This window comes from Mus caroli, chromosome 15 (genome assembly GCF_900094665.2).
Source record: "Mus caroli chromosome 15, CAROLI_EIJ_v1.1, whole genome shotgun sequence".
Classification (NCBI taxonomy): Eukaryota; Metazoa; Chordata; class Mammalia; order Rodentia; family Muridae; genus Mus; species Mus caroli.
In genome coordinates, this window is record NC_034584.1 from 724,126 (window position 1) to 744,727 (window position 20,602).

General features: G+C 38.2%; 1 protein-coding gene across 1 annotated transcript; it reads right to left on the reverse strand.

Annotated features, from left to right (window-relative positions):
* On the reverse strand, nt 1–13,777 carry C15H5orf51 (chromosome 15 C5orf51 homolog). The gene is made up of 6 exons (XM_021184125.2): nt 13,534–13,777; nt 10,262–10,368; nt 9,623–9,769; nt 7,476–7,607; nt 6,515–6,629; nt 1–4,434 (listed from the first exon to the last, which is right to left on the reverse strand). Exons 1-6 carry the CDS (start codon nt 13,631–13,633, stop codon nt 4,151–4,153), a joined length of 885 nt encoding a protein of 294 aa, XP_021039784.1. The 5' UTR covers nt 13,634–13,777; the 3' UTR covers nt 1–4,150.
* Between the last annotated feature and the right edge of the window lie 6,825 nt (nt 13,778–20,602).

Below are 20,602 nucleotides of genomic sequence, written 5' to 3' on the forward strand. Positions count from 1 at the left end.
GGGGGTTTCGTTTTATTTTATTAAGTATATGTTCCAAAACACTGTAGCTGGAAAATGTCACTAAAATTTGCAAAAACAAAACTAGGAAACATCGGCATAGTACATAATGAATACTTTTAATTCTGGCCATCTTAAGCTTATGTAGATATAATACTTCTATAATCTATTTCCTTTTATAGTAAATGAATGAAGGGTAAGTAATACTAGACAACTATGGAATCCTGGACTCTGTAACAGATGAAATATCCTCATGGAGTTATAAAGGGGCCCAAGGAGACAAGCAATCTACAAGGAGACCAAGTTAGTAGTGGTGGGTATTTAAAATGTCATGAAGATAACTGGAAAACACCTTCAGACACAGTTCATACTTTAATGAACATCACAAGACTGAGCACAAGACTGTGAGGCTGGGAATGTATCTTTTATGGTGGCCTCTTAGTCATGACTTTCACCTTTTTCCACTGCAGCAAAGGATAAGGGGATGTCATGATATGTGACTTAACATGAAATAATGCACAGCAGCCAGACAGCCTATAAACATAGCAAGAGAGACAGGCTCTTAAATCAAGTCTTAAAGTCTGCTCCACATCAGAAAATACACACTGAGTAAAGAGTGATAAATGTTTAAGGATTGTGGAAAATCCTGTAACATTTTACATTTAATCAACAGCAGAGAATTCAAACCGAAGATAAATTTTCACTAGAAGCAGAAAAGCAAAAGCTACCAAACACCAGCATGATATAATACATAGGCTGTGTCTATATTAAGTACCTCTTAATGTAATGTTTCCATACAATGCTACTTCATACTGTGTTTAAAGTAATAGGGAAGTAATACTAAAGACAATACAGAGCTTTGGTTTCTGTGGGGAGATGTAATAACCTTATAGAAGATAGAAAAGGGAACTGGAGGGTGGACAGAAAACCACCTGAAATGAATAAAGAACCCAAGACCTTTAGGCAGTATGCATCAGAAACACCACTAATGAGAAAGCCATTAAATTCAATAAAAGGAGGTTTTAAGAGCCACTTCCTTAGGAAAATCTTCAGGTGTACTGCATACACAAGGCATCAGAAAAAACAGGATGGAAATTGAAGACAGTGCTTAGATGGATCTTTCTAACCACTCTAAATACAATAGCACCATCTCCACGTCACAATAGTCCCCTACACCCTGCTAAGTACGTTAGTGTTATCACTTGGCATACTGTACATTCTTCCTCCACTAAAAGCCTGTAACAGGAGGATGTTTATATCCTCAGTGCCTAGGACAAAATATGGCATGTTGTAGGCACATATTAGCTATTGAAAGGGTCTATTATAGGCTTATTGTTATGTGGAGTATTTGTTATTTTGAGGTTACTTCATTCTAAATAAAACAATTTACTCATCAAGAGTAATACCAAAGGATGTATTTTCCTTTTATAACACCACAATAGAAAGTACTACAACTATTATGGTCTATAAAATTTTCTCCAATTGTTTGGGGTAGAGGAGTAAATTGTACAAAAAGCACCCAGAAATACCCTCATAATTGTACCAACCAGTGAGCCCCCAAAGGTCATAAAGGCAAAAATGGAAGTTCTCAGGTTGTGAAGACAAAGTCTTATTTTCTCAGGTAACACTTGACTCCTCCGAGGAAGACATGCTCCCTTTTGCTATATCAACCACTGGTATAGAGGGCATGGCAGTTTGGAATGCAATAGCAGCAACCCTTTTGTGCAAAGTTTGGCATTTCAAATCATGCCTCATTAATTCAAAAGACATTACTACCTACCATGCAGTGAACAGTGTGTGCAAAGATAAAATTTTAAGATATGGAGTTCATTCAGTAGTAAGAAAAATAATTACAACACATTGTACTGTTGTGACATGTGAAAGGAAGGGAGAAAATAAAGGAACATTAATTTCTACTGGAAAGGGCTGAAAAAAGCCTTTAGACACAGTATTCCTAAAGGTATGTCATACAAGTAAAGTAATTTATCTGGCCACAAAGACTAGCCCAGCAATAATGGCGTCTACAACGGTACTATGGTTGTAAAACATGAGTGCATTTGGGAAAGGCAGTGGAAGCACTTGATTAATTGATTATGATCCACTAAAGAAATCTGTGCTTCTAAAATTCACATTAAAGATTTAGAAAGCTACAATATTTTCCTAATAAAACTTGCTAAAATGCTAGGTTACATAAAAATCTTGGCTGTATAAAGACAGGCCAAGAGTGGTGGCAGGGATTGTGGAATCTCCCTTGGCTTCCACTGCTTATTCAGAATTCTGTTTATCAAAAAGGAACCTCGGATTTTAATGTCTGAAAACTGTTGGTCTAGAACACAAATCAGAGTGTGTGCAGAAATAAGGATGGGAAGTAGGCCTTCTATTTGCTTATTTGGAAAACATACAAAATTGGAGGGAAATGAAGCAGAAAAGATTTCCTTTAGAGATAAAAATTTGTTATTTGCTCATATTGAACTTAAAATGACCATGCAGTCAGTATTTGTCAAAGTGAAGGCATTTAGCAGTCAATTAAAAATGAAATTCAGAGAGCAAGGAGAGTGGGGTTCCAGTTCCTGGTATGCAAACCAGCCTAACATTATAGGTGGCATAAGCCATGATGGCAGTGAGAAATACTGCTTGACATGAATATTTAGAGTAAAAAGAAAAAGAGAAGGAAGACAATGAAACTTTCATGAGAACAGGCAGAAAATGAGAAACTACAGGAGAAAGAAGAAATAACAAAGATCAGTCTTCAACAGAAATTAGGCAAATTCTTCTCCTTTAAAACAGAAAAATGCATAAATAGAGTTGATTCCCTCATAATCTAAACTTCCTGTGGAAAAGCATGGGTAGAGGTGACTAATGAACTTTGACTCTACCACAGTGGGAAAAGGGGAGGCACCTTAGTAGCTTGCAGTTAGGATTGTTAAGTGAAGTCAATGTGTAGCAATACACTTTGAAGGATTGCATGCCTTCCATAAAACTTAAGTCTCCTAAGAATGACTGGCTGACAAGATTAATACAGTGTTGAGAGCCTTCCAAGGATGATGCTGCCAAGGAGATAAAATAGGAGAGGAAACAGGGAGGTCAGTATTCATGTGGTGATGCCCCATGAAGTGGGGGGCAAAAAAAGCATGAAAGAGGTTTGCTGTTCAGGAGTTAAGAGCAGTCGAGAGAAGCCCGTGAAAAGGTTGAAAGCTGTAGAATGAAAATAGAAAAACCAATGAAAACAAGGAAATTTTAAAAGCTGGAAAGAAGAGAACTGTTATCAGTTACTAAAATTTAAGACTTTAGAAAGAGAAGCTGAGTGTGGCTCATGCTTAGATTCAGTTACAGAAATGACAGGAATGTGAAGATGTCACTGGGACAGAAGTCTAGTGCATCGGAAGATTTGAGGTAGGCAGAGAAACGGTGAGCAAGACAGCAAACTCGGCTCTTTGGCCTTCAGCATTTCAGTCCTACTGAAAGGCAGATATATGTAAAGTCCATTATATGCAAAGATGGGCCCTAAAGCGTCTGAACGAATGGTGGTCTCATCTATACTCAACTTACCTTCTTTTTGCAGTAACCATGCAGTTTTTATTTTAAATAAAATAAAATAATTTATAAAATGGATAAGTAAATTAAGTATTATTAGTAATGCATGGCAAAATAAATAAATTTCATCTTTTAAATCCTTTGTTGTTTAGATTACTGGAAATGAAATCTAAATATTAGTCACAATATTCCAATTGCCTACATTTATAGCTATACTTTATATTTGAAACAAGGAGAAAAACTGATTTCCATCTTTGAAGTATGCATACTTCAAAATAAGGAGATTTTGTGTTACATATATTTTAGTACAATAAAAAATATAACCTAAAATATTAGAAAACAACTGTCCATCTACATTGGGTTCCTCTTTACCAGTGGCAGGTTTATATGTAGTTCAAGTTCAGTTAGAATGGCATATATGCCATTTTAGAAATTAGAGAATATTCTTCACAGACCTAAGACCACTCAGGGAAAGGTGACAGCATTAGAGAAGCGTAGTGCACTGGGCATCTTTATGTAGTGTAACAGTCTCAAGATCAGTGTAGTACATCTCCTTTGTCAAAGCCTTCTTTCCCACTTCAGCATCTTTATGTATTTGAGTTGAGACCTAGATGAACACCTAGCTACAGTGCTGCTGAAAGAAACTTAAGATTTGCTTTGCGTTTGCGGTGTTCCACTCTTGCTCCTTCAGAGGTCCTTCACACACCGACACATACTTCTTCAAAATTTTTTCTCCTACTTCTCGGAAATCCAAGGGTTCTTTGTGTGAGGTGCAGCTTGCTCCAAAAACATCAGTATCAACTTCATGATTTTCTGACTGCTGATTTGTGCAATGCTTTAATCCCCAGTAGCACATTTCTCCACTGTACATCATTGCCAGCACATGAATATCACTAAATATTCCTGGGAAGGACATTTAGAATTAAGTATATAGAAAGAACTTCAGTTATTAGAACACTAATAAAACCTCTGGCAATAAACCTTTGTCATACCACTTACTAGCCTGGAGAAGGCCACTCTCACTAGCACTGGCCTAACTTAGTCAGCACGTCTTTTTCCTAGAAGCATTCAACCCCCAGACAAAGCAGACTACTGTCAAACAATTTTAAAACCATTTTAGTGTGTTTACTTAACATTTTAGGAGCCTCTTTTAGGGCTTTTTTTGAGAATTAATTTCACTGGTAGAGCCCTTCTAAAATAATACACTAAATTCTGTATACTATACAATTCTAAATTATCACACATGATGATAAACCAAAATGCTTTGTATCACTAGGGAAAAAACCCCACCCAGGACAATTTCCATCAGAAGGTGAATTTAACATTATTCCCAGCAAGTATATAGCTAAATATCTATTATCAAAGCATGGTAATTTGTTAGCAACACAAATTACTTAGGTAGGGCAGGAGAAGTAAGAACATTTGTAATTCCAATAACCTTGAAGGTGGGCAGGATTACAGTTGCAGACCAGCTTCCTGTACTACACAGGAGTTCCAGGCTAACTTAGGCTACACAATAAAACCAAACTTGAAAAAACAAGATTAAAAAGTAAGTAATTAAAACAAAAACAAGTATTGAATATATGATCATTCAACTTCTTAAGGTCACATAACACAAATAAATGATTTATTCTAATGATTAAGTACTTGTGTGGTAAGGAACCTTACCTCAAATTAATGATCATGATAACTTCACCATGTTGGTTTAATAAGAACGGCCCGCATAGGCTCACATATTTGAATGCTTAATCACTGAGGGGTTACACTATTTAAAAAGATTATAGGTATGGCCTCGAGGAGGTGTACCACTCGGTAGTGAATTTTGAGAGTTCAAAACTCCATGTCAAGCCCAGAGCCTTGATCTCTGCCAGGCCCAAGCTCAGTATCTCTGTCTTCCTTTCTCTGTGTCTCTGCTTCTATCTGTCCCTCTGTCTGTTTCTGTTTTTGTCTCTGTCTCTCTGCCTGCTCCTTGTGGACCAGCACAACACCTACCTCTCTGCTTCCACCATGATGATAATGGACTAAACCTCTGCAACTATAAGCAAGACCCCAATTAATGCTTTCTTTCACAAGAGCTGCCTTGCTTATGGTGTCTCTTACAGCAACACAACAGTGACTATGAGATTAGCCTAAAACAATTCAATAAAACTACAACTGTTAGCAGCACAATTCAGTTCTGCTGTTTTAAATGTACCGAAGCCCCAAAATTTGTTCTTCTATGCTGTCATCTTCAAATTCTTCCTAAAAACAGTGGGAAGTGAGGTAAGAGGTTTGGCAGAATAGTTGACTCACTAAAGTACTATATCAGAAAAAAGTAATTACTGGAGAGCTGAATGTGGGGTTTGCATTCAAAAAATGAAAGAGCACACTACATTATGTTTTCTATGTATAAAACAAGTTCTACATAACAAGGGCATAAAAAGTGCAAAATGTCTAACTAAAACTTATTTCCAGTATGACATTAATAGTCAAATCTGATTCTGGTCAAAATAAAAATAAGCAAAAGTAATATGCTACATTAACTCTCTCAAATTATCTCCAGCTCTGGCGCCCTCTTCTGGCTTCCATGGGTAACCATACACAATCACACAAATAGTAGGTTATATGTGTTTATACAAATGTTATATGTGTACATATATATGTGTGTAAAAAACATATTTGTACACACATACACATATTTATGTATGTCACAGCTTACTATGTACCTCTGGCTGTCCTGGAATTTACTATGTAGATCAAAGTGACCTTGAACTCACAGATCTACATCCCTCTGCCTCTTGAGTACTGCAATTAAAGACCTGTGCCAGCACATCTAACCAAAACTAAGTATTTTTAGTGGTTTTTTTTTTTTTACATTATATGAATTACTTGAATCATTTAAAATCTAGCATGAAATTTAAGTGAGAGTAAAGTTAGCAAGCTTTCTAAAATCTTTTAAAAATTTTTCAATCACTTAGAAAATTTTCCCAAGAGACTACATTACCTGTACTCAGCAGCTTAGCTGTGTCTAGGTCTTGGAAAGAAACGCCTTCATTTAACTGGACAGGGCACCGATAATTCAGCATCTGTAGCAAGTAGCTGATCCCATCGACAAGGTACTAAATAAAGAAGCCAAGTAAATGGAAGCAGTACACAAAGAACTGGAAAAACAAGTAGCCTGCCTTTCCTTTCCTCAGAACTAAATGGACTGACTGACACATAGGTACATACAATCACTGTGACAGTCCAACGGCATGGGACTCCACATTCTAACAATGTCCTAATATAACTAACCCCAAATACAAGAGTATGAAACAAGGAAAGAATGTCAGCTACAAACACATGCTGCGATAATACACTTGTTCAAAAATGTTATCAAAGGATAAATTCTATAAAGATGGATTAAAAAGAACTTTACAAATATATGTGGAATTTTATTTGTTTTGTAATTCTTGGAACTGAACCTAGACATGTTAGACAGTTCTCTAACATGAGACTAAATTTTCAGTCCTTTTTATGATTCAGATATAGTTTAGCTAAATTTTCCTACCTGAATGTATAACCTTCAGTTTTCAAGCTGCCGAATACTGTGGGTACATTCACACTGAGCTAGAACTCTTAGTGACACAATACTACTAATAATAATTGTTAGAACAGAGATAATCAGAGGTCATACAGGCTCCTCAGGAGTACCTTACCTACAAAGAGATACTCACAACAAGACTACTTCAACCAAAGAAAATATTTAGAAATGTATCTCACATTCAAGCGAACATAAAAATCAGTGTTCTCCTATGATGATAATCTTCATGTGTCATCTTACTCTTCATGGAAATTCCAAGAACCTGTGAACCTAAAGTGTAGGTCCACTAGTCCAGACCTTCTCAGCTCACTATGCTATAAAACGCTTTCAACCCTGTAGATGGCCACAATCAAAATCATAAATGATTCTTTTTTTTTTTTACCTTTTGAAGCAAATTAGATTTTCTCAGGAGCCACTCCCTTCTCTTAGTCAGAGAATGACAATACATATACAGCAGGGCCCCTCGCCTCCAAGAGAGGCACTCCAGTAGCTCATCCCCAAGCAAATCGCATGGCTAAAAGGAAACAGAAAAGGAACAGCCACAAAGAAAAGCCGTATATCTACAAAAATCAAACTTCTAAAGAAAACTGAACAATTAAAAGCACTCATTTTAAAGAACCTGTCCAAGTTAGGTTACAGAGGAAAACTTAACATTTGAATTAAGTAGAAATAGTATAGTCTGTTGGTAAATATACATCAAAATAACTGTAATTTACAAATAGTTTTATAAAATACCTTGAGATTACAGTAGCAAATTCCACTACTATTTTTTGGAAAATGCAAAATTATTTATTAAAAGATACCATTTTAGAAACACATTGATTTGAGACTGTATCTTTTTTCTAGAAAGAAACAGAAATTAGAGACTAGAGTTAAGAATTAAATTGGTAAAATAATGAAAAGTTATATGCAAAAATTAATTTTAGTAAATCTAAAGTGTGTTTGTAATGGCATGGCCTTTATATCTTGGTAATTTACTCTTCCTGCTAACCTGTCCTAATGAACACACAGAGCCAAGAAGATATTTAGGTGGACACTGAGCAGGCACTTAAATACGAGAAATAATTTACTTCAAGTAGTACTTAGTAGAGCCAGCAAGATAGCTCAGCAGATAATGGTGCTTGCTGCCAAACCTCAAGGCCTGAATTCAATTCAGTAGCTAGGGATTTATTTCACAGCTGAGCAATGGAGCAGTAGAGTGGTAGATTGTCCAATCTAGGCGTGCAACTTGTAAATATATTAACTGAGCTGTGGTTCTTTGCATGGGCATATTGGGGTTGGAGATTTACTGATCGAAATCTGGCTGGTATACAAGTCTCTAGTGTTTCTCTCCATGGGACTAGAGGTGCTGAGTAAGACCACAGTAGTTGTTGGCATCTGTAGACCAGCCATGGGAACCACAGCCACTTTGAATTAGCTGTGGGGGCTGGGCAAGACCTCCAATGCTGGCACGAGCCATAACAAGTGTGGGTTCTTTTAAAATTACCTGCTATATAGAACTTGTATGGTAGAAGAAGAGAACTGACTCCAGCAAGCTGTTCTCTGGCCTCCATATGTGTACTGTGTACATGTACGTTCATGCACACATATGCACCCACAAGTAAATGAAAATAAAAATTAAAAGAGTATCCAGGACTAGATATATAAATCCACCTAGAGAAGACAGTTAAAAATTATGTGAACAGGACATCCCAGACATAACATAGACTATCAAAGGATGAAGAAGTCATACTTGGGCAATACCTGTCTGTCTCTAAAATGAGAAAAAAAGAAGGTTTCTGAGAAAGACCAAGAGAATATTTCTTAGGATGATAGAGAGAAAACCGCTCAGCAGATGGAGGATCAGTGTTACTAGTGGGAAATGTTCATCAGGATCAGGAGTTTAAACACAGAGTAAGAGCTGGGCGTGGCCGGACATGATTTTAATCCCAGGATTTAGAAGATGGAGGCAGGTAGTTCTGTGAGTCTAAGGCCAGCCTGGTATATAGAGTTCAGCGAGCATTTACATAGTGAGACCTTGTCTCAGAAATTTAAAGGAAAAAAAAAAAAAGGCAAGAAAAAAATTTATCAATTAGATTTTATGACTGTCAAGAACTAAGACTTGCAAAAGTAAAAGGGATACAGGTCTATCTGTGTTAGAAAAGGATTCTGTGGTACACTGCAATTCAAATTCCATTATATAAATAAATATTCTGAAAGTAGTTAATAAAATACATGTTTCTGATCATGGCCTGGAGTGTTAAGTTCTCTTCCACCACCGCCCACTATCCTGAGACAGGATCTTTCTAAGTACTCTTGGCCAGCCTGGAACTCACTATGTAGACCAGGCTGGCCTCGAACTCAGAAAGATCCTCTGCCTCCCAAGTGAAAGGATTAAAGCATGTAACACACCACTACTGGCAAACCTCTTCTTTGAATCTTAACATAAAACAATGATACGCTCACCACAACAAAAATATAGTCTAAGAGCAGGGCAGCAGCAGGACAATATGACAAGGTTGTGTCATCACTGGGGAATGCAGAACTTACCTTGGGATGCATGTTGTTTTCTTTAGCTAAGATTTCTGGTTCTGAAAGAAACGCGAGCAGCTCTTTTACTTTCTGTGGAGAAGAGTCCTCTGGAAAATCCTCATCTACCAGCTTATTCTCCTCAAAATATGTCATGTCCAGGATGGCCTTAAGACAAAGAAGAAAGCACATCTGTAGAGATGGGGCTTTGCAGTATAAGGAAGAGCTACACACTAGAAACTTTACTAGACACACAACCATGTTGGCAGAGAATTTAAACTTGAAGCAAACTGCTGAGCCAGGGAGGAAGTGGTGGCAGGTGAAGGCGCATTTCTCATATGAAGGACGCGGTCTCCAATCTCTCCAGTCCCTCCATCAAACACAAAATATTGGATTACTTACTAAGGAAACTGAGCTGCAGTGGTCACCAAACTAACCAAGGCCTTTCAAAGTCTCTTCAAGAGTAAACTGAATATGTAAAACACATGAAACACTCCAAGCACACAAAATCAAGATGGAGAACGATTGAAGAAAACACCGAATTTCAACCTCTGACCTCCACACGAATACACACAAATGCATAAGTACCCATGTCCACATGAATTCATGTGCACACATGCACACCCCCAGTAGAACCAGACTTCACATTTGCTTTAGTACCTGGGTATATAGTTCCAAAAGATTGGATGGATTTGAACATTCTTTCTCTTCTCCACATAAAAGTTTCAATTTTTCTAGAGCTGCAGAGGCTCGAATTAAAAAGTGATCTGTAAGTGATAAAAACATGATTATTTTACATAAAGTCAAACATTTAAACAAGGAAAGCTATGCACCATAAATGATATAACAAAGCTATACTATGACAAGATCGTGATATCTTACTTCTAACACTAAGTATTACATAAATAAAACCCAATCACAGTGAAGTAAACTGATTCTCAAAAGCAAAGGAGTGAAAGCTTTGTAGATTCCTTGAGACTATTTCTCAAATCCAGTCTGCATTCTTTTTTATGAGACTTTATTTAGGAATTAAGCATATAGCCCACTTCTTTCTTGGGTGTGTATGTGTAGTGTCTATACATGTGTGTGCATGTATAGTAAAGTAAAAACTGATATCAAGCTATCTTCCTCAATCATACACATACTTGAACACAAGCTTGTGATTGTTAGCCTAGATTCCACCTGCTCTGGGAGCCTTGGGATTACATGGGAACCACTAGGCCACCTGGCATGTACCACAGTCCATCATGCTTGCACCGAAAGTGCTTAACCTACTGAGCCATCTATGTAGTTCTTAGTCTATTCTTACAATATTTCTTTTACAATGTTGATATACTGTAAAGTACTTAAAATCTTACAACTTTTACTGGAATAATACAAAATCCTCAAGTTTGCAGAAAGAGCATCTGTTGAATGCATGCCATTTTATAAATGTACTAGCTAAATTAACTAAAAGAAAAATTGATCAGATCAAATATTCATAAAATATCAGACTGTTAACAATTCTAAGTTATCATACTTAAGTATGTCTAGCTGGTATAACTACAATGACAATTTAAAGGGTTATATCTTATTCCTTTAAAACTTCAAAATGAAGGACTACAGAGATCGCTCAGCAGCTGAGGGAACTGACTGGTCTTCTAGATGACCCAGGTCTACATCCCAGAACCCACATGACAGCTCATAACTGTCTCTAAGTCCAAGATCTGATACCTTCACACAAAAATGCAGGCAGGTAAAACACCAATACACATAAGGTTGAAATAAATTATTAAAAAAAAAAAAAACCTTTGAACAAATTACTTCATTCCTTCAAAACCTATAGGAAAACAAACAGACAACAAAAAACCCCCAATATCTCCTGCATGTTTTCTTACCACAACTTAGCCAACTTTCCAAACTTTACCATATTAACTCAACCATCTGTTTACTACAATATTTTCTTTATTTCTGATTTTGAGGCCCCCAAAGATACTGTCCACCCTTCTACTTCACTTAATGAAGTACATATCCACACCACAGTACAAGACACAAAGTCTTTAAGCATCTTTTCTGCACTACAGAAGCTTTCCCAGGCATCCAGCAGTGGACAGACAATGTAGTATTTGGTGAAGAGATAAGCTGCTCAGTGTTAGAATAAAATACCATCGGCTATGTCAGCAGGCAGTCACTAGTGACCTCTAGCTTTAGAGGATTTTCTACTGCTATAAGATCACTCTTAGTTAGCAGTCTTCACATCTCTCCTCTCCTTGGCCCAGAAGTACCACCCTACTATCCAGAAAACAAGATTCTACTGAGAACCAAAATGGTCCAGACCATGGGCCTCCCCACATGCTGTACAAGCTATTTATATTTTTCCCGTTAACTTCTGAGATTACTGTAAATGCAAAGACTTGTACTGAACTGCTGAAGAGGAGTGTCACAGTTATTATTATAGGTCAGGTGTGGTGGTGGCATATCTATCATTCTGGAAAAGTCCATAAAAATACATTCTTTTTACTAGAAATATTTAAAGTAAACTGGCAAGGTTCATATAATCTTCAGAGAAGGTCCTTCTTATAACTCTATGTAGGACAATATCATACTGTTAAGAATGAGAAATATATGAACAATAACAAAAATGGCCATAAATACAGAGCACTCTTAAGTGGAATGATGATTAGCATTCTATTATCTAGTTTGAATGAAATAGAAACTAATGATACTGACAACTCAATAAAAACAAATGACTGTTAGGCTAAAGGACCAATTTCCGATGTCTATTGATTTTGATGTATGAAAAAGGGCCAAGTATAATTCAAATGCATATAATCTGGTGTAAGTAAGCCCCATTAGTAATTCTCTGGTAAGGTTAACGTCGATGTTGCCTAGTAGATTGTAAAGCAGACGGCTACAGTTATGATTTGAGTACATTTTCAAATGTATAAAGCCTCCAAACAAGGCCATCGAACCCTGAACTCCTTTCCAGGCCTCCTGTCACACTGGATCACAGAATTCTTTCATAAGAAAGTATGAATTACTGTTAGGCTCAGTAATAAGTAAATAAGACTACCTGAGCTCTGGCTGACACATGGATATAGCCCAGGGAGGTAACAGTGACTATAAATTCTATGTTCCACTTGCCACAAACAAAGCGATAAAACGCCTCAGTGTGGTCATATGTGCTTCATTTAATTATAGAACTGATTCTGTAAATACACCTGGGAGAAATGTTTCATTATGGTCATCCTATGAGTCTAATCACAAGAATTTTAAAGCTCATGGATGATGGTAAAGGCTCAACATTCAAAAAACAAAAAAAGATTACTGTCGAACCAATTGGCAACTGAGAATTTATAAAAAGCAAACCGAGTCTGATGTCAGAAGAATGAAGTATTTCCTAACCTATTTTCCCTTCTAAGGAAATACCTAAGGACTAAAATGGGGCGGGGGGGGGGGGNGTTACAATTACACCATAACTGTGTACAGTATGTATTTACAGCTGAATTTTGAATTGAACACAAAGTGGAAATTTACAAGGCAGTAATGAAAAAGTGAACTGTCATGTATGTCTCTCTGGATGAAAAAAAAAAAAGAAAAGAAAAAGAAAAAACATACTGTTCATTTTCTGGGCAGTATGAACATTCAGGAGAAAGTCCGTGTGTACGTTTATTTAAAGTCTACCCTTCTCGCAGATTCGACATCACACATCTGGTCAGATGTAAACAAAAAGGATTTCAAGGAACGTAGAAAACGCTGCATGGGTAACATGACATCTGAGGAGAGGGCAGATGACTGCCCAATGGGGACCAAGCTCAGCAGTGCCAGCCCTCAGTGTGGCCAGCACCAGGGACCCCGCCTCGGACCGAAGGCCGCGCCTCTGGCCACCGAGTGCAGCGGTTCCCTCGGGTCTCACCACCGTCCGCCCACTTCCCTCTGCGGCGCTCCCTCACCGTCTTCCCCCGCGGCTTCGCTAAGGTGCTGTATGTGAGCCTGAGCCAGGTCCCCGAGCTCTTCCACCCGCCTCACCACACCGGACACCGCGGCCGCCATGGCCAGCTCGGGCGCGCCCGCCCTGTCCACGTGACCAGGCGAGCCCCAGATCACCTGACGGCCTGGCTGGAGGAGTGGGGGCGGAGCCCGCCCTGCCGGTGGGCGGAGACATAGGCTCCGGGCTTCGTCCGCCCTGGCCCGCAAAGGTCGTTCCGGGTATTTAGTTCCTCCCAGTGGCCCTCTCCCTCCCACAATCCCGCGCAGCGAGGGGCCAGTCGATGATGTAAGGGCACACCTCTCTCCCGCCTTCTCCTTTCAACCAATCGGAAGCCGACCATGCCCCGAGCTGAGCAAATAGGACATCGGCTCTCTCCGCGGGTGCAGGGTCGTTGCAGCCGCAGCAGCTGTCTGGAAGAGGGCGGATTGGAAGGTCTGGAAAGGATTTGCAGCGGTTGGCGTTGTAGTGAAGGAGGTGGACTAAAATAAAACTTAATTGTAATGGGGGAGAGGTCAGAAACGGAAGTCTGCGGACCGGTGAGATTCATCCAAGTTGCGAGACCTAGTGTGAGGGCAGACAACTCAGCGTGCTAGCTGGCATAACCCTTTTCCCGAATCTTCACCCTGGAGCTTGTTTTTACTCCGGATTGATCTTGGTTAGCTCACACTTAAAGTACCTTAAATGTCTTGCGACCTAAACGTGGCAGCGACCTCACTGTTTTAGTTCACCTTGAGACCTTCCTGACAAGTGTTAAGTGTTCTTCCGAGTCTTAATCAGCACTCAAGAGGTCAAATTGCTTTGCATTCCATGAATGCTAATTCTTGCCTATGGCCACGGAAATCTAATGCTGTTTTGGTTGTTTATTTGTTTCCCCCGGTTTGGCACAATATATTTTGAATAACTCTACCCTTCATCTTAATTTTAAGGTTTTTGTTGTAGCCTGGTAGAAAATACTAAAACTATGAAAATAGTAATATGATCGTTTAAGAGTGACTAACCACAGTGACTTTTCTGCAAGTGGCCATGATGACCAGTTTTTTTCTCCTGTCATTTTACTCTAAATGCACAGAACAAAAAAACATGTGTTCTGTGTCTTCGGTACTTGTGTAATGCCCATACGTACTTGGAAAAATGGTTTTTAATAGAAAACAATAATCAACAACAAATCCTCACGATACTTTTTAATGAAGAATCTGAAGGCCAGAAAAATTGCATTCTATAATCAAGGTGAACTAGAGAATTCAAACTCTTATGCTAGAGTGTTGACTTACTCTGTAATCCCAGCACTTGAGAAGCTAAGGCTGGAGGGAATGCTGGCAGTTCTAGAGCAGCCAGTACATACTGAGACCCAGTTTACAAACAAGCAAGCATCCCACAGAAATTAAGGACCCATATTCTCACATGCCAAACTGCACTAAATAACATTTCCAGGCACAAGCTGGAGAGATCATTGCTGGCAACCACATGGCCACTCCCAACTGTCTAGGTCTCCAGCTCCAGGGCATCTGATGGCTCTTTAGATCTCCATGGGCATTGTATACAGACATATATATGCAGGCAAAATACACATAAAGAAAAAAATTACAATCATGATGATGCATCAAACTACAGTATTCTAGATGGAAAGTCTTAACACTGGGAATTATTGTTCAACTGATATTTTGCTGTGTTCATTTTCAGAGAGAGAGTTGGAAATCTAGTCTTTTTTTTTTTTTTTNTTCAGATAAGGAGAATGAGAAGGATGAGACTGTTAATCTCCAAACTAAAGAATACATGATTCTGTGGTTTATTCAAGATCTTAACAAAGTAAGTTCCCATAGAAAGCTGGTTTCATCACAGAGAGACACCGGCAACAACCAGACCTTAGTAATTAACAAGGAAGTATTTAAACACAGAACCCTTGTACTAGAAAAAAAAAATGCATTTCCCCTCCAAGTTATAGTTAGTTCTTTTTACTTTAGGAAATGCACATGAATAGAACAAATAAAAGATAAAAGCCATATTTAATTTTAAATCTCAGATGAATTAGAATGTGCCAAAAATATGAAAGAAGCAAATTGATCACATTTGAACTATCTCCCTTTCCCTAACATACAAAATGTAGCTATATATCCAGCAAAGGAGAAATAAATTCATGTAGATTTTTATGAAAGATTTAAAGCTTTTAAATTTAAATATTTTTAAACAGAAATCTTGCTTGTCTCTGAACTACCAGTTCTGTTACTAATACCAATGGTTTTTAACATTGTTTTGGGGGTGGGCACAGACTTATTTTTTCATATAAGTGTACCAAATGTTTAACAGTGATGTGTATGTGTGAATGTAATTACTTGCCACAGAAGGCTTCTATATACTAGGACCATTACATATTTATTTGGCTATGCATTCTGATTGTTGGCACTGCAACTACAACAGTAAATACCTCTGCCATAACCCCTGCCCTCTCACAGTTTATCTAGTAAAACAGTGTAGAGATAATAACAATACACAGCAAATTCAAAATTTTAGAATTATGGAAGGCACTAGGAAGGAAAAATAAAGGAGTAATATTTGATGTGAGATACTGAAGAAGATGCTCCTCAAGAAATGGTAGTGGCAACTAAATGATGGTAAAATTGGCTAATGAAGAGTAATAGTTGCTCAGCCAGAAGCCAATCAAGAGAGAGAAAACACATGATGTCCAGCATAGTGCTAACCACCTCAAGGTCCAGACTCGGGCAAGTGGTGATATAGAATCCTGAGTAGAATAGCAAGTCTTGCTAAGAAAAGCGAATGGGGCAAAGCCTCGTGGTAATGCGAACATAGAAAATTCAGCTTATGGAATTATGAAGCATTAAAATGACAGTGTATCTTGAAGAAGAAGAAAGCTCTGAAGAGTAAAACTCACAGGTAGAGGAAATAGCTGTACTCGTGGGACGGTTCAGATCTTTCTGGAGAGCTCATGCCCATAGTTTACTGGGTGGCAGTAAGTCACTGGTTCACTTCAGAAAAATGTCCTGGAGCTCCATTTTGTAAAACTTTAAAGAAAAACAGAAAAATCCTCTAAGGCAGTGGTTCTCAACGTTTCCAATGTTGTGACCTTTTAATAACCTACTCACGTTATGGTGACCTGTTGCAGGAAATATTAAGAAGAATGGCAAATTCCCATGCTACACCCAGCCACTCTCAGTTCCAGTTCTTATCTGGAACTCACCTTCCAGTTTTTATCTTGTGGAGACTCTCTAACTCAGAGCTCCAAAATCTTTCCACTTCACCACCCAGTTCGCTATGTTCCTGCTGGTGGGTCACTACCATGCCAGCCCTATGCTTCAAAACCTCCAAAGCCTTTGTGATGCACATCTGGCAAACCTACTCTTTGCCATTGTACCTTTCGCTCTTGAACTCAGACAAGCCACCACATGAAAAAAAAAAAAAAAACCCACCACACAAACTTAATTCATAAACAACGGTAACTCAATCGCTGGGAGCAACAACTAAAATCCTAACCTTATAAGCCTTATTAAATCTAAATCCTCTGGTGGTGAATCCTGTCTGATCCTCCATATAAACTGGGAGATACTAGTAGCTACATCTTGTCCTCTGGCTGTTCCCCCTCCCCCAAAAGGCCTAACTCTCTCCTGCTTCTTCTCTTCCTCTGTTTAACCAGGAAGTCCTGCCTACTCGCCCAGTGATTGGCTCCATTATTCATTAGGGGATGGTTCACAAGAAGTCACCTGAGTATGTGACTCATTCCTCTTTCACAACCCCTCCCAGGAGAGTGAATTAGCATTAAAATACAAACAACCCCAGGGCTGCCCAAAAAAGTGACCGTTTACCATAAAATTTTATTGCTGCTTCATAATTGTGATTTTGTTGCTGTTAATATAAATATCTGACATGTGACTTCTGTGAAAGGGTCATTTGGTCTCTGAGTTTGTAACCTACAGGTTGAGAACCAGGCTCCAGGGTTTTAGAGAAATCTGTTCATGGAGAAGTATCTCACAGCATGCTCACTAGTATAAAATTTCCGGAGTGATTGTTAGAACAAACTGGTGGTTGTTTTTTATAACAATTTATAACCCAGAGAACTCAGGTTATCCATGGTAGGAGCCTGGTACCAGCAAGCTACCCATTTTTCAGAAGTCTGCCAAGAAAGTGCACTCATACTAAGAAAGACCTTTTACCTCCTGTATTGCCTTTCTAATTCCCCCTACAATCAAAATTTAATATCATATCTGCTGACAAAAGTAAAAATTGAAAGGGCCCAGATATGCTTGCACAAGTCAGCCAAGAGCTGACAGGCATGAAATCTGTGACTGGCATTGAACAGAAGTTGGCATGGTCTTGAGTTGGGAAATCTTAGCACCTTGGAAGAGTTAAAGAAATCCAAGCAAAAGTTAAGAATAGAGGAGAGCCAACAGGAAGTTGAGGCCTTAGGACACATGTAGAGGTTACATCGAGAACACCTGCCTCCCTCTTAACCACAGGATGGCCCCCAAAATGTGTGTGTAAGCCACAACTTGGCCATGATGTTAATTGTCTATGGAACCTTAATTTCAACATACTGACCCTTTATATCATCCTAGTGGACCAAGGATAGGGGGATTCAATTTATACGAACCTGAGTCCATATGCTATCTCTGCTCTTTCACTGTATGATAACCAGAAAGCAAGCTAAAATCTCTAGTCCTTAAGTTGTTCATTTATTGAATGAGGGTCACTATCTATTCATCGAGTTGTTGTGAGGGTTAAATTAATGGATCTATGTAAGGTGTTACTGTATTTCCTAATATGTAGTGATATTATATAAGAATGAGTAAATGGTATTTAACTCCTGGTTGATCTTAGACATAATCTATTGGAATATATCTTTCTTGTTGTTTGCCATGAGTGGAAAGTTCTGCTGTTGAAAGAGTTAGCTGAAGAGATGGAGTCTGTGGAAATTAAGACCTTTACTCTGCCTGGAGGCAGCAGTGCTTCTTTAGACCCACAATCAGTTCTGCTTGTACCCACAAGCACATCTAAAGATTTCATCATGAACCTCCATGCCATGGGTTTAGCAATAAAAAGAAGTGACTCAGTACTTGCTATAACTTGAATGAATCTCAAGGGAATGTTGAGTAAGAGAAAAAAAATACAAAGACTAAAAACTATATACGAGTTCATTTACTGTTCTTAAAGTGATGAAACACCAGAGGAAGGGGGACCATTTTCATGGTCATCAAACTTAGGGATACAGGAGGGCGGGAAGAGGGAAGCATGTGAGTGTGGTAACAATACAACAACAGCAAGTGCTGTGGCTTTCCTGTTATTATTATTGTTTCACTGTGGCAACAGACACATGACTACTTGATCAAATTTCATAAAACCAAATATGCACGCAACTGACTTCACATAAAGTTGACAAAAATCTTCCAAATGTCTCTGGATTGTCCGAGTCAGTTTCCTTGTTAAACTATAATAATGTAGTTTTCCAAGATCCTTCTTTGTCTGGCAATGAGTGTAGTGAAATTTTTCTACTATTTCTTCCAAACACAAGTGAATCTACAGCTATTAAAAACAAAACAAAACAAAACAAAAAATGACAAAATGTTAACACTCTCCTGGTATAATGCATCGTTTAGAATAGGTTTTTACAGGTAAAGATAGAAGTGAAGCATTAAGAGGAACTTGCTTGTTGGAGAGATTGAAGTCAGCAAAATAACACAGAGAAGTGAAGGATATATTTAAGGTAAACCTGTGACTGAGTTTAGCAGAAGTCTAGAAAGCAAATAGGTAAGTACTATGAAGTAAAACTAGGCATGAATGTAGGCTAGATCAGCAGTCAACGATGGCTTCAGAGAACAGAAGATAAAACACACCACTGAAATTGGTGATCTGAGATGAGACTGGGCCTGCTGTCCTAACAGGACATCATTTTTATGGTCCTCTCAGTTCAGTCGACCACTAGACAGAAAATATCCCTAACTATCTAGATGACAAGGAGATATAATGCCACTTGAGAGAGTACAGAGTTGTGTAGTATTCTGAGAAACTAACAGATTGTTAAATATAAGCTATAAGTTGAGATGAGAGAGGGTGGTCTCCATAGCAATCGCTGTAAGGGTCAGATGTAAAGGGCAGAAAAGAGAGATATGTCTATTGATTGACGAAGAGGAAAAGTTCACAAGGAAACAGTTTAATGGCTGAGATAGAGATAACAATACATCAGGGTTACACCACCTGCCTTCATCAGCAGTTTAAAACCCAATAAAACCTAAAATCATATAAATGGTTTTTCAGAGAGTAACTTTTGAAAAATATAAACCTTTGACTTAGAAAGGTTATTTTCCTTAAAAATTGCCTTCCTTCCAAGCTCCTTAAAGATATGGCTGGCAATGTAGCCCAATGACAAAGGAAAAGCTGTAGGTCTATAGGTTATTTCTACATATGTAGTTAGCTTTTAGTTCCACTATTCTCATCATAGTAGCCTTACAAAAGATGTAAGATAATGAACATGATCAGACAATGCCTTTTCTACCAATGGACTTTACACAGGAGAACCCGCTCAGAATATAACAGTCACCTTTAATTAGCATTTGAATCAAAGAATAGTTCCTTGTTAAAATAGATACTTGAGTGAAATATTCTTTAGATTCTTTGATTGCACCTATGTTTTATCTGTTTACTCCCCATAAATGTCATTAAGAGTCAATGCAAGGTGTTTATAACCACTAGTTAGTCTTTTTCTCTTTTACTTTATTTTATTCTTTCCTTACTTAGTGGTATGGGCCAATATAGAAACTTCATGATTGTTATTCAGTGCAGAGTTTATATGAACTTCTAAATATAAAAAATCTGCAGACAGCATCTTCATTTCCATTATCTCTCCCATGCCATCTTTTCTCGTGGTCCCTGAAAACCATGCTGCACCTCCTTTGGCTCTGCTGAGCTGAGTTAGTCATCTCTGGTTAAATTTCAACTATTTAAGGCTTGACATCAGCACTCTTTTAAATTTGCTGAACACCAAAAGTCTCTTAACTTATAAATACCCCCTTCCTTTAGCAATAAGT